Source organism: Microcebus murinus, chromosome 7 (assembly GCF_040939455.1).
Source record: "Microcebus murinus isolate Inina chromosome 7, M.murinus_Inina_mat1.0, whole genome shotgun sequence".
NCBI lineage: Eukaryota > Metazoa > Chordata > Mammalia > Primates > Cheirogaleidae > Microcebus > Microcebus murinus.
The window spans coordinates 5396771-5410433 of NC_134110.1; the positions used below are offsets into that span (position 1 = coordinate 5396771).

The 13663-nt window shown below is 55.2% G+C and overlaps 1 protein-coding gene across 3 annotated transcripts; it reads left to right on the forward strand.

Moving 5' to 3' along the window:
• The first annotated feature begins 797 nt into the window (after positions 1–797).
• PLIN1 (perilipin 1) lies at positions 798–13612 on the forward strand. Of its 3 annotated transcripts, none has more exons than XM_012763333.3 (9): positions 798–936; positions 1778–1836; positions 4899–5103; positions 6484–6566; positions 7801–8065; positions 8361–8533; positions 10635–10826; positions 11245–11490; positions 12475–13612. In XM_012763333.3, exons 2-9 carry the CDS (start codon positions 1792–1794, stop codon positions 12832–12834), a joined length of 1569 nt encoding a protein of 522 aa, XP_012618787.2. In that variant the 5' UTR covers positions 798–936; positions 1778–1791; the 3' UTR covers positions 12835–13612. The 3 variants fall into 3 exon arrangements, with proteins under 3 accessions (XP_012618787.2, XP_075860868.1, XP_012618788.2); XM_076004753.1 differs by having other exon boundaries at positions 798–925; XM_012763334.3 differs by lacking the exon at positions 798–936 and adding an exon at positions 971–1022.
• Positions 13613–13663: the final 51 nt, after the last annotated feature.

Here is a 13663-nt window from a genome sequence, read left to right on the forward strand (position 1 = left end):
ATATATAGAAAAAAATTAGCCGGGCATGGTGGCGCATGCCTGTAGTCCCAGCTACTCGGGAGGCTGAGGCAGCAGGATTGCTTGAGCCCAGGAGTTTGAGGTTGCTGTGAGCTAGGCTGGCACCACGGCACTCTAGCCTGGGAAACAGAGTGAGACTCTGTCTCAAAAAACAAACAAACAAACAAACCCACTTCTCTGAGCTTAGGAGAACAAAAATCCAGTTCTCTCTCTCACTGCCCATGCTAATGACATCTTAGGCCAGGTAATGTTCAATGAATTTTCCTCAACTCTAGGAATTTATAGAGATTGAAATTGCTCCCTCAAAGGCTAGATTGTTAAGGACTCATCCCCCAGCTCTCTCTCTTTCTCACTGAGGGCAATTTATTTCCATAATCAAGGACTAGTACATTCAGGCGAACTCTATTCCTGTGTGGGCTTAAATTTTACAGTTCAATATTCATTCTTGTTATTAAGAAAGGATAGGAGGAATGGGTTGACAATTGTCCCAGAAGACCCTCTGTGAAAAAGGAGCCAAAGATCACAGAATTATAGAGAATTTTAGGGCTTATGAGTTTAATGACATATATCCCAATACTTTTTTTCTGGAAAGCAGTTTTTTTTGTGAATTGAGGGCTAGAAACATAATAGAACTAATGCTTCATGGCTCTGGAATACTAAATCCTTAGAGCCTTGATCTCCTTCAACTCTGTCATCTACTTCCTCATTGGCTAAATGTCCTTGCAGAAGTTAGGCTCTGCCCAGGGGACCTTGGGTCTATCTAACCTTGGGTTAGATAACTGGCTGACCTCGCTTTCTCTTCCTCTCTGCCCCCTCTAGCTAGGAGACTGTTCGTTAGTAGCATTGCTCAAGCCTCCCTGGAGTGACTGGAATCGTTTCTGTCGAGGAGGCTCTGCAGCCTGGCTCTGTGAGACTGAGGTGGGGGTCCGCTGCAGTGAGTGTGGGGTCCTGGGGCATCTGCCTTTCCTTGCTTGTTTATGAGCATTAAAGGGAAGAAGTTGAGGGTAAGGGCCTCTTGGGAATTTTACTGGGAATAAAGGGAAACTACTGAGGAAGAGACTCAAGGTGAATGACTGGGAGAATAGAGTAGCTCTTCTGGGGTCTGGGATCACTGCCTTTTCCAGAATGCCGCTGAAATAGCTGGTTTGAAGAGTGGCTGCTTTCTCACCTGGCTGAGCATAGAGGGAAGGACTGGCATGGATGCTTGCTTAGAAAAAGAGGAATTAACCCAGTGATTTTTCATTTGGGGGGTGGAGACTAAAGCTGAAACTTGTTATTTTATTTTATTTTTTTATTTTTTGGAGATGGGGGTCTCACTGTGTTGTCCAGGCTGGTCTGGAACTCCTGGGCTTAAGCGATCCTCCAGCCTCATCCTTTCAAGTAGCTGAGACTACAGGCATGTGCCACCATGCCTGCCTTGAAACTTGTTCTTTTAGTCTCTTTTGGATCCTCATTTTAGAGCCCCAAGACTTCATCTAAAACCTTTTGTCTCTATGGCTATCTGCATTTGTCATTTCTTACCCTGAGCCTTTACAAGAAACATCAGTCTTGACAAGCAGGCTGTGGAGCAACTGGTTGCTATGGGGCTCTAAGGAGTGGCCTCTGTGTGTGACATTTACCCTTCAAACGAATGCCTTCTGTTCAGGAAAACTGAGCTCCCAGGCAGCCTGGGCCCAGTTGGTGGCCATGAGAGGTAGGGCACTGCCCCGTGGATCTCAAGCCTGAGGGCTGCTGGGACCTGGCACTCTCTGCTTTGCAGCTGGAAGAGCGAGGATGGCAGTCAACAAGGACCCCACCCTGCTGGACGAAGACTTCCCTGTAAGTAACGTGGGCGCATGTGAGACAGGGCACGGGCAAGTGAGGAGGGAGGAAGGAGCAGGGAGGGGAGAGGAAGGGGATGTAGAGTAAGATATGTCCAGATTATAATCCTAGTTCATCAACTACCGTATCTTAGTTATTCTTGCCCTCCCTACCTTTGTAGGGGGCTGTTGGAATATCTGAGGGAGGGGGAAAAAGATGCCTATTAAAAATTAAGCACCTTGGAGAAAAAGGACAGACATCCTGGCTGAGGGGCAGGACGAATGGGGAAGAAGGGAACTGCCATCTTCTGAACCCTGATGCAGCCCGTGCTCTGCACCTCCCAGCTGGGTGTGTTTCCAGCACAGAGCCCCTATGCTCTCCAACTCCGGTGTCATTCATGTGGTGGAGGGCACTTCCCGGAGTTGGATGGTGCACAGCCTCTGCTGCCGTGTGTGGGGACCGGCTGGATGTTCAGGGTGTCCGGTGTTGTGTTTCTGACTTGGTTTTCACCGTGACTTAGAATGGTTTTGATGCTTCTAGGTACACTTGATGCCGCCTGATTTGGGCACAGTTGAGATAGTTAAACTTAAAAATTATGAACCTGTACAATATCTGCCTTGTCCCAAGTTAGGCTCTAACTAACCTTTGCATTAGGAATTGCTGTGGTAAGTTTTGTGTTGGACCGTAGAGAAAGGCATAAGATGGTCAGGTGCGTAGTTAAGCCATCCTAGCCGACGGTGCTTTCTTCCCTCCCAGGACCTCTTTCCCACTTTGGCTCTGTGTAAAACAACCCCCAAAGGCTCCATCCAAAATGTTAGGGAATGTTTTCTTGTTTTTAGTCAAAGTATTTTTCTAGTTCAAATTTAAAACCTGCCTGTGGATAAAAAGCTACACTATGTGGCCTGTTTTGTCTCGTGTCCACGTGGGTCTCCTTGATGGATCTTCTAACGCTGTCACCTGCAAACAGAACAGGCGAGGTCCCCACCTGCAGAGCAGAACCAAGCCACAACATCATAGTTAAAGCTACACAAGAGCTCAAACATCTGAGTCAGACCTGGACAGTTTTCTCCTTTTAACTTTTATGTGGAGAATTGTTAACATTCCTAAGAGTAGACGGAAGCCCCATGTACCCTTTACTAGCCCCAACAACCATGCATCGTGGCCGGGCCTGCCTCATCCTACCCCCATCAATTCCTCTGCCCTGTGTTATGTTGAAGCAAATCCCCATGTAGGCCATTTCAGACTTGACTTGGAATCCTGACTGTGCCACTTACTCTCTCTGTGATCTTCAGCAAATGTCTTCACATCTCTGAGTCTGTCTCCTCATTGGCAAAGCAGTGCTGATAATGGGCTGCTTGAATTAAGTGAGGTCATGTCACCAAGGCACACAGGCCAGCACCTGAAGCATAATGGCAGCTAGAAAATTTTGTTGCCCTCTGCATGACTAGAATCTATTGTTTTACTTAAAGACCGGTGTGTTTTCACTAAGGTTCCTAGGTGATCTAACGCTTAGTTATATGACTGCTGCCAAAGTGAAATGCATCAATAAGGGCACAGCACCCCAATAATGAGAAGTGATGGTTCCACTGCACCCTGCATACTCAGACCACACCTGGAGTTCTGTCTTCCAGCTTGAGTGCTATATTTTTAAGAAAGCCAACATTTTTAAGAGGCCAGGTATGATGGCTCACGCCTGTAATCCTAGCACTTTGGGAGGCCAAGGCAGGAGGATTGCTTGACCAGCTTAGACAACATTAGCAAGACACTGTCTCTATGAAAAATTAGCCGAGCATGGTGGCGTGTGCATGTAGTCCTACGCAGGAGGCTGAGATAGGAGGATCACTTGAGCCCAGGAGTTTGAGCTTGTAGTGAGCTATGATGATGCCACAGTACTCCACCCTGGGCAACAGAGTGAGATCCTGTCTCAAAAAAAAAAAAAAAGAAAAGAAAAAGAAAGCCAACATGAAACTATAGCACGTCCAGGGGAGGGGTTCACAGACCATGGTGTGAACCGTTAATAAACTAAGCTGGAACTATTTGGTATTCCAAAGAGCTATTTGGTGTGGAGAAGGGACCTCTGAAGGGAGATGTCTTTGACTTCAAATATGTGTAGGGCCAACCCATGAATGGTAAATAGATTTGCTCAGTGCTGTTCCAGGGGGCAGAGGGTGAGACAGGTGAAAGTGGTTTGTCCAACAAGGGGCCCAGGCCACACTAAGAGAGAGCCCTCCCATCCAGGGAGACATTCACATACAAGTCTACCAGAGAAAGGATTCTGGCTGCAGAGTCCCCCAGAGGCCTCAGATTCTGTGATGCTACATAGTTGGGCAGATTTAAACTCACACGTTCTACTAGGTACTGCCCTGACTATGATTCATTTATCCGACTAACACTACGTGCCACACTTTAGGCCGGGCACTGGGGATACAGAGATGACAGTGTACTGGGAGAGAGAGAGAGACAAGTCCTCACATAATCACAGCACAGTGTGACAAATGTAGAGACAGCCCAGGGAAGGAAGCAGTGGCTTCTGACGTGAGGGAGGAGAGTCAGGAAGCTTCACAGATGAAGGGACGGTCCCCTGAGTGTTGAGGGCATGGCATTCCGCCAGGCAGCAAGGGCCGTGGGAGGAAGGTGAGCGTTCTAGGCAGCGGGGCCAGCGTACACAGGCAGTGTCTCAGAAAGGCCAGAAAACTGTCCAGATGAAGCCACTGATCTCAGGTGGCCTGGAACTCTGGATGTCACAACACTTGCTGTCTACCAGTAAATTGGGGTGGGGTGGGGGGATAGGTTGGGCAGGGACAGGATTTGGCTTGGCCCCTGGAGACCAGAGATTGCCTCAGCGGCTCTCCAGAGCCTGGCTGGTGGCCAGGAGGGCCTGGCAGGCTGGCTCTCGTGTTCCCTGTGGACAACCCCATGCTCCCGTGGTTGGGGCATCCAGAGACCTCTTTGGCCCTGGTTCCTCCCAGGCCACTGGGACTCAGGCTAGCCTCACCCTTGGTCTCCATGAGCCTGGGGTCACCTTCCTGGGAGGTCAGAGAGGGAAGTGGGACAACTTGAATGTGTTCCTTCCATGCCAGGAGCAGGAGAACGTGCTGCAGCGGGTCCTGCAGCTGCCTGTGGTGAGTGGCACCTGTGAGTGCGTCCAGAAGACCTACACCAGCACCAAGGAAGCCCACCCCCTGGTGGCCTCTGTGTGCAATGCCTACGAGAAGGGCGTGCAGGGCGCCAGCAGCTTTGCTGCCTGGAGCATGGAGCCGGTGGTCCGCAGGCTGTCCACCCAGTGTGAGTCCTGCGGCATTCAGCCGCCGCCTGTTCCCTGATGCTCACCGCCTGCCCGCCAGTCTGTCTGCCCGCCAGTCTGTCTGCCCGCCAGTCTGTCTGCCCGCCAGTCTGTCTGACCGTCTGATAGCTTGCCTGCCTGCCTGCCTAGCTGCCTCCATCCCTTTACATTGTCTTCTCTTCTGTAGATATAAAGATGCAGACACAGATCTCTTTTCATCTATAGATGCCTCATCTGTGGCCCGCTGGCATCTTCCTAGAGTAACAGTGAGGGGCCAAAGAGTCTGCAGGGGTAGGGAAGGGCAGCGCTGCGCGGGCGTGGCGAGAGGGGCCCGGGGCTGACCAGACCCCCCCCTCTAGCAGCAGCCACAGCAGCGAGAACTATCGGTCTGGCCCAGAGGCAGGAGGAGCGGGCGGAGGGCTGGCCTGGCAGGGCTGGAGGGCCTGCAGGGAGTGGAGGAGGAGCCCTCTGGGTCTAGCGGCTGATGGTGGCGGCTCGTGACAGGCGGGGGCAGCAGAGAGCCACCAGCCAGGGTCCTGGAGGTGGAGGACAACCCTCCACGCAGGCCCTGCCAGGTGTGCCCTGTTCAGATTGCTCTGCCCCATCTGAAAATATGGTCTCCAAGGTGTGGCTCTTGACAGGGCTGAGGGAAATAGCAGTAATGCTAAGGCATCTAGCACCTTCTGCCATCCTACTGAGAGAATTATGAGAATCTGAGGATACCCAACGCAAATACATAAAGAAGACCCAGGCCATGGGCTAGCCTCCCTGCCTGCAAGCTCCTCAAAAACTTTCCCTGGGACTCATCCTGCCCAATCAGAAGATAGGTCATCTGGGCTCTCTAGTGCTTGAGAATTTCGTAAAGAAAAACAAGATACCTGCAGAAGGAAAGAGCATATAGAACCCTCCTTTAAACCGCGACGTGCATGACCTGACTGCACAGCTGATGTCCCGGCAGCCCGGGCCGTGTCCCCTTGAAGCATTCGGGTCCTCTGGTGCTAGCCCTGCTGTCTGGCGGAAGCCCTTTCTCTCCCCTGTGACCCTCTGCTTACAGCTGACCATCTCAACTCCTAGTGGTTAAAAAGAAGCGTCTCAGTCTGGGGCCTGCACTGGCTACAGTTGGGATTTGTCACCTGGGGAGCTCGGCAGGCCCAGGCCTGGTCCCACCAAGGCCCAACCCGGAAGCCCTGTGGCCACCCACCTCCCACTCACATCGCCCTTCTCCTTCCTCCGCATGCTCAGCCAGCCCCCAAGCAGCCGGCAAGGAGGGAGGAGAAGGGGGAAGAGAACATCACTTGTTGGAGATTCACATAGTTCCACTAATGACTTCCTCCTCACCACCGTCCTGCCGTGCTCACCCCAATCTGGCCTTTCCCTTCCAGTCACAGCCGCCAACGAGCTGGCCTGCCGAGGCCTGGACCACCTGGAGGAAAAGATCCCAGCCCTCCAGTACCCTCCTGAGAAGGTGAGCCCCTCCCTCTCCCCAGTGCCCCCCCCCACTCCTCTGTGTGCGTGTCTCAGGGAGGGGAGGGTGGGAGCTGCTGGCCCACCGCTGCGAGTCTCTGTGTGTCTGCAGCAAACTCCAAGGCTGGTGGAGGCTGCCCGCTCCTCAGCCGCACAGCGGGCCCCCCTGCCCCGTGGAGCCCAGTGGAAGTGGGACTTCTGGGACCAGCAGGCACAGCCCAGAGGCAACCTCAAACAGGAGCTAGGCGGGCCCCATCGTCTCCTACTGTCCTGCCCTGGGACCTGGGCTCCGTAGGCCTGCACTGGATCACTCGGTGGCTACAGGCTGCCCAAGATCATGGGTCACGCTCATTGGGATCCCAGGGTTGCAGTGCCATGTCCTCAAGATCCAACCCTTTGTGGACCATGAGACCGAAAATGTCACTTTACCTGGCTACGTATTTATTGGTAGTTGCTATGGTAGGGGCCCACGTTAGGTGCTTTGGGGGGCTAAGCTTCAGTCTCTGACCTTATCCGTCTCACTGACCAACTACCTGTCCATCCCACAAACATTGAGCCCTGCCCTGTGCCAGGGGCCAGCACCTGTGCTTATAGAGCCCGCTCATTTAATCCTCTTGGCCACCCTCGGGATAGGGGGCTGTTGTCCCCATTTTACAGATGAGAAAACTAGCGACTTCTCCCAGCCACACGGCCTTAAGTGGAGACCACATGGGGGCAGGTCTGTTTGGCTCTGAGGCTTGTGTCTTCACTCCCCATTCTTCCAGATAAAGGGCAATGTCTTTGTCACAAAGGAGCCCCTGGGCTAATGAAGAGAAGGACAAATTATTTCAATGCAGAACTTGTAGGAAGATCAACCACGTCTATAAATCAATACAAATGCAGTGTTCTGAGGAAAGGACAGAGGAAACAGTACAGGACTTGGGAAGAGAAGACGCCTGTGTGTGCAGGAGGGTATCAGGGCAGGTGCCACCAAGGAGGAGGCCTGCAGGGCTGTCCTTGAAGGATGGGTAGGATCTTGACAGGCAGTGATGGGGTGGGAAGAAACCAGGAGACCTGAGCGGTTGGCACAGGGAAGGTTAAAGCCCAGCTTAATCCAAGTGCTCAAATATTGGTGCCAGTCCCCGGCCTGTAAAGAAGGCCTTCCTGGGAGCTGGGCTCAGGGCGCAAGACCCCGGAAGGGCAGCCCTTGTAGGACCTGTGAAATTCACATTCCTGACGCCCCCAAATCCCCCCAGATCGCCTCTGAGCTGAAGGGCACCATCTCCAACCGCCTCCGCAGTGCCAGAAACAGCATCAGCGTGCCCATTGCGAGCACTTCGGACAAGGTCCTGGGGACTGCTTTGTCCAGCTGCGAGCTCGCCTGGGAGGTGGCCAAAGACACTGCAGAGTATGCCGCCAACACCCGAGCGGGCAGACTGGCCTCCGGAGGGGCTGACTTGGCCTTGGGCGGCATTGAGAAGGTGGTGGAGTTCCTTCTCCCTGCGGCCAAGGAAGAGTCAGGTACCCGTCTTTATGGAGCGGGTGGCCGCTCACGCTGCCTGGGGGTCAGCAGGAGGCTGCGAGGGCTCGTCCAGCCACTGCTCTGGGCTCTGGAAGAGGGAAGGCCCAGCGGGGTTTTCAGATGGATCCGTGGTCATGTAGCCCTGTGTCCCCATCTGTAATAGTGGATTGCACAAATCGCCAGTGAGTTGGCGGTGGAACTAGGACGGCGGCTTTCCAGCCCTAGACACCGCCCAGATTTCCCCAGCCCCTCTCCGATCTGTTTTCTCTACTTTCCCCCCACATCCCTACCCAGCCCCTGCTCCTGGACACCAGCAGGCCCAGAAGCCTCCCAAGGCCAAGCGGAACCTCGTGAGCAGAGTCGGGGCCCTGACCAGCACCCTCTCTCAGCACGCCATGCAGACCACAGGCCGGGTGCTGAAGCAGGGCCACGCCCTGGCCATGTGGATCCCGGGTGTGGCGCCTCTGGTGAGTGTCTGCCCCGAGCTCTGCCTGACCCCACGCCCGAGAGTCCTGTGGGCCTCCTGGTCCCTTCCATCCCCCACCTGATGCCCCCTCCTGTCCTGGGAACGTTCTCTCTTCCAACCTGGTCAGGGGCTCCAGGTTCAAGGGCAAGAGGCCTTAAGAGGAGTGGAGGGCTAGTCCTCCCGGCCACAGGGGGAGAGAAGGGAGAGCATGTTAGTCAAGGGCAGGCCCGCCTTGCTAGGGTGGTCCTGCCCCGCCACTCCCTTCTGTCTCCCCTCTTCTCGGAGTCTGCCCACTGCAGCCTTCGTCCCCTCAAGTGGCCTCTTGCTGTGGGCCCTCCCGCCTACGAGGGAGCAGAGACCCCCACCTGCTGTCCTAGGGAGTGTCATCCTCAAATAAACAAAACACAAAACCTGTTTTGTCAGGGAGAGAGCCTTAGTTGCCCCCAGGTTTTTTAAATGTCCCTTCTAGAGGCTTCTAATTTCCATTCCCACTGCACCCAAGGTAAGCTGCCTTTCTAGGCCCAGGTAGGGCTAACTCTCCACAGCTGCCCACCCCTGCCTCTCTGTGTATTGTAGCAGAGACAGGCTGGATTTTTTTCGTAAGGAACTTTAATAAGAAAGTAAGGCCAAAAAATGGAATAAAAACAACATGAAGGCATAAAGGCAGCAAGCAAGACGACTACTTTTCAACCATCATTTGAGTGGTACTTTTTAAAAGCATCACCATGCCTGCATCTTCCATTCAAGCAAATCCCCTGGTAGGGGTACGGGAGGAATAGTTCCCCTCTGTCCCCTGCACCGAGGATCACCTACCAGTAAGGGCCGAGACCGACTCATGCGCCCTGGCCCGGCCTGCAGTGGGCAGAACCTCAGGCGCCACCATTCACACACAATGGAATTGTGTCCTAAAAGCTGCGTTATAAGGAGGGCCTTTCTGTGGGCGCCCTATAGGTTTGGAATGAACCAAGCTATGCCTCAGCCCACCTGCCCGCCTGCTCAGTCGGTTTCCTCCCACGGGACACTGCGGCCCACTTGCATTTCTCATTTGTTAAAGACCTGTGAGGAATATCTACTAAAGCCAAACACACACATACCCTACGGCCCAGCAATTCCACTCCTAGGAGGATGCCCGACAGAAACGTGCACTTATGTATCCCAAGCCACGCCCAAATGTTCACATCAGCTTTATCCTAACCAAGAGCTGGAAACAGTGAGAATGTCCATCAACAGTAGAATGGGGGCCGGGTGCGGTAGCTCACGCCTGTAATCCTAGCACTCTGGGAGGCCGAGGCGGGAGGATTGCTCGAGGTCAGGAGTTCGAAACCAACCTGAGCAAGAGCAAGACCCCATCTCTACTATAAATAGAAAGAAATTAATTGGCCAACTAATATACATAGAAAAAAATTAGCCGGGCATGGTGGCACATGCCTGTAGTCCCAGCTACTCGGGAGGCTGAGGCAGGAGGATTGCTTGAGCCCAGGAGTTTAAGGCTGCTGTGAGCTAGGCTGATGCCACGGCACTCACTCTAGCCTGGGCAACAAAGTGAGACTCTGTCTCAAAAAAAAAAAAAAAAAACAAAAAAAACCCCAGTAGAATGGGGAAATTGTGGTAAATTCACACAGTGGAATGTTACACAGAAATCAAAAAGAAGGAACGACTACTATATGAAGCAAGGTGAATGAATGAATCTCACACCATAATGTTGAACTAAAGGAGCTATGCATGAACAAACACACATGGTATGGTTTCCTTTATACGAAGTTCAAAAATAGATGAAACTAAGGCATAGTAAGAGGGATCAGAATGGTGGTCACTCTTGGGGGAGTATGGACCGAGTGGGGGCACAGTCTCCTAGGGTGTGGGAAGCGGTTTGTATCTTGAGCTGTGGTCGTTACGCAGGTGCGTGGAGCTGTAAAAATTCACAGAGCTGAGCACTGCGGCTGTGCGCCCTCTGGCGTATGTACGTCACCACTCAGTGAAGTTTTAGGAAAAGTCTGCCTGGGCCAGGCCCTGCTTACCACATGGCCCTGACCCCGGGTGGCAGGCTCTGGCTTCTGGAGTAGCCCCACCTGAGCCACCAGTCTGCTGCCATCCTCCCTCAGAACAGCCTGGCCCAGTGGGGTGTGTCAGCGGCCATGCAGGTGGTGTCCCGGCAGAAGAGCAAGGCGCAGGTGCCCTGGCTGCACAACCTCACCGCCACCCAGGAGGAGGACTGTGATGACCAGACGGACACGGGGGGAGAGGAGTCGGAGGAGGAGGAAGAACTGGAGACTGAGGAGAGCAAGTTCAGCGAGGTGAGGGGGGGGACTGGGAGCCTCCAGGTCCCACTACCTGTGCAGCAGGTGAGAAGCAGAAGCACGGGCTGAGATCGGGGCTCCCTCCCCAGCCCCAGGGACATGGCACATAGGTGCAGCACGCCTCACCCTGCCCCGAATCCCAGCGAACGAAGCACTTCCATGTCACTCAGCTGACCCGCACAACACCCCTTAAGATAGGCAGAGCAGAGGTTATTGCTCCATTTTGCAGGTGAAGAAACTGAATTTCAGAGCTAGGACGTGACCTGTCCAAGGCCACACAGCGAGTAGCAGAGCTAGGCCTAAAGTTTTTCCGATTTGCTTCGCCCATGCTTTCCCCTCTAGCTCGGGGGCTGCAGGGAGGGGGAGGGGTCAGTGGAGTCGCTGCGGGAGCCCTGACCCTGCTTTGGCCCACCAGGTGGCAGCCCTGCCTGGCCCACGAGGCCTCCTGGGCAGCGTGGTGCACACTCTGCAGAAGGCCCTCCAGCGCACCATCTCGGCCGTGACATGGGCACCTGCAGCCGTGCTGGGCACAGCGGGGAGGGCGCTGCACCTCACACCGGCCCGTGCCGTCTCCTCAACCAAGGGGAGGGCCATGTCCCTATCGGATGCCCTGAAAGGCGTCACTGACAATGTGGTGGACACGGTGGTGCACTATGTGCCGGTGAGTCCCACCCCCTCTCCCAAGGAGGCCTGGATACGACAAAGTAGATCTGACCGAAGAGGCTGCCGCCCCCTCCTTCCCCCAACCCCCTGGAGACCCTCCTGCAATTCCCGGTGCCTCAGAAACATTTTGACATACTGAGGCCTCTCCCAGCCCGGGAGTATAGAGGCCCATGGCCCTGGCCTGAGGCGTCTCCCCATGTCTCTCCTCCCACCTGCTGGTGGGTCTCCTGCCAGCACTCTGGGCAGCCCCAGCGGCTCAGCCCTCACTGCTTGGCTCCCCAGCAAAGAACCTGGCAGGTCTGCATGCTGCTGCCTGGGAACAGGGTGTTGGGAGGCTTCAGGGGCATCCTGAGAGGTGTCCAGGAGTCCAGCTGCTGTCCCCACCTGATTCTATCACCTATCATCAACAGGAAAAACCCACGACGTGCCTATGCCATCCGTTTGGGAGCCCCTAGGCCCCTTTCCAGAGCAAGTTCCAGGTTGTGCAGGCTCCAGGAGGGCCGGGCCGGGCAGGAAGCACCTTTAGAGCTGGCAAGGGGGTGGGTGACTCAGTCACTCCCACCAAGAGGCATGCCAGGGATCTTGGCAGCCAGACTGTTCACCTTGGGCCCCAAACAAGCCCAGGCAGGGGTACCCTGACCCTGGCCAGGTCAATGTGTGTGCCGCACTCAGCCTACAACTCTGGCCCAAGGAACGTTTAGGAAAGCCTGCCACTCGGGTGCCCCTGAGGGAGGCCCAAGGGGTCCTGAAACTTTGGGAGGCTTGCCTTGCCTGAGGGGCCTGGACTGTGGAGATGCTCAGAGTGGCTAGGACCTCAGGGGTCTCCCCAGTGTCCTCCATTCTCCTGTCCCACGCCCCAGCCTGTGCCCTCCTGACCGTCGCCCGTGGAGGAATGAAGGCGAGGGCCCCGGAGGGGGTGGTGGGTTGGGGGCACGGGGACGAAGGCCAAGCTGGGGTCCTAACGCAGCTGCCGGGTCCTCAGCTCCCCAGGCTGTCGCTGATGGAGCCTGAGAGCGAATTCCGGGACATCGACAACCCGCCAGCCGAGTCTGAGCGCCCGGAGGCGGAGCGCAGGGGTTCTGGCGCATCGTCCCCCAGCCCAGAGCCCGCGCCACGCCCGGGGCAGCCCCGTGGCAGCCTGCGCAGCGCGCGGGGCCCCGGCGCGCCCTCCAGCCCGGGTCTGGACGACAAGGCCGAGACGCCCAACCCGGCGCGCCCGGGCTTCCCGGCCGTGCCCCGCGAGAAGCCGAAGCGCAGGGTCAGCGACAGCTTCTTCCGGCCCAGCGTCATGGAGCCCATCCTGGGCCGCGCGCAGTACAGCCAACTGCGCAAGAAGAGCTGAGCGCGCCGCGCCGCCCCGCCGCCGGCGCCCCGGGCCAGGCCGCGCCCTCCGCCCGCCCGCCAGAACGCACCCCTTCCCGGCAGCACTGACTCCTTCGGAGCGGCCGGGCCTCCCCACCACGCCGCCGGGGCGCGCCTCGTGTTTCCAGCATCCTTTTGGGCTTGGCCGTCGAGCCAGTGTCCGAGGGGCACCGGAGCGGCAGTCTGCCCTGATTCCGTGGCTCGTTCTCCTACTAAAAGAGTAATTGCTTCGCTAGACCTTTTACTCCTCTAACCAAACTTGTGGCCAAATGCATTTGCCTATTTCCAAAATTTAGATCCTTTCTCTGCGGACCGATATTTGCCACCGATGAGCAACGTGTCACCACCTTACGGGTCCAAACAGGAGTTCTTGGCACATTTTCAGCACCGAACCCAGGGATCCTCGGGGTCGGCTCTCCGCAGGCTGCTTTGAAGGGACCAGCACTCACGAGCAAGAGCTCCTCTGCGTTCTTGTCACCCAGTCCTCCCTGCTCTGCCTGTCTCCGGTAGCGCCACCTGCTTGCTCACGGCGGTATTTCCATTCGTGTCATTGCTGCCTTCCCTGCATAGTCGCTCCTTTGAATGCCCCCCAGATGCTGGGGGATGAGAGTGGTGACCTATCACCCCATATAGTCTACTGTATAGCCCGTATATAGATTTTTATAGCCACAGTTCATTCCCAACCCAATTTTTGGAAACATTAATATTTGCTAAATCTGGAAAAATACATATAATTAAAACATTCAAACATTGTAAAAGGGTGTGTGTTTTTCTCCCTGAATTCCCCAGTCCCCTTCATAAAAACAACC

What these genes read in the sequence shown, in the direction of transcription:
- PLIN1 (XM_012763333.3), top strand. Translation starts at nt 1,792, where the DNA reads ATGGCAGTCAACAAGGACCCCACCCTGCTGGACGAAGACTTCCCT. An exon ending in CCGCAGGCTGTCCACCCAGT is followed by an intron (nt 5,104 to 6,483) that starts GTGAGTCCTGCG and finishes TTTCCCTTCCAG; the next exon opens with TCACAGCCGCCAACGAGCTG. An exon ending in AGGAGAGCAAGTTCAGCGAG is followed by an intron (nt 10,827 to 11,244) that starts GTGAGGGGGGGG and finishes TTGGCCCACCAG; the next exon opens with GTGGCAGCCCTGCCTGGCCC.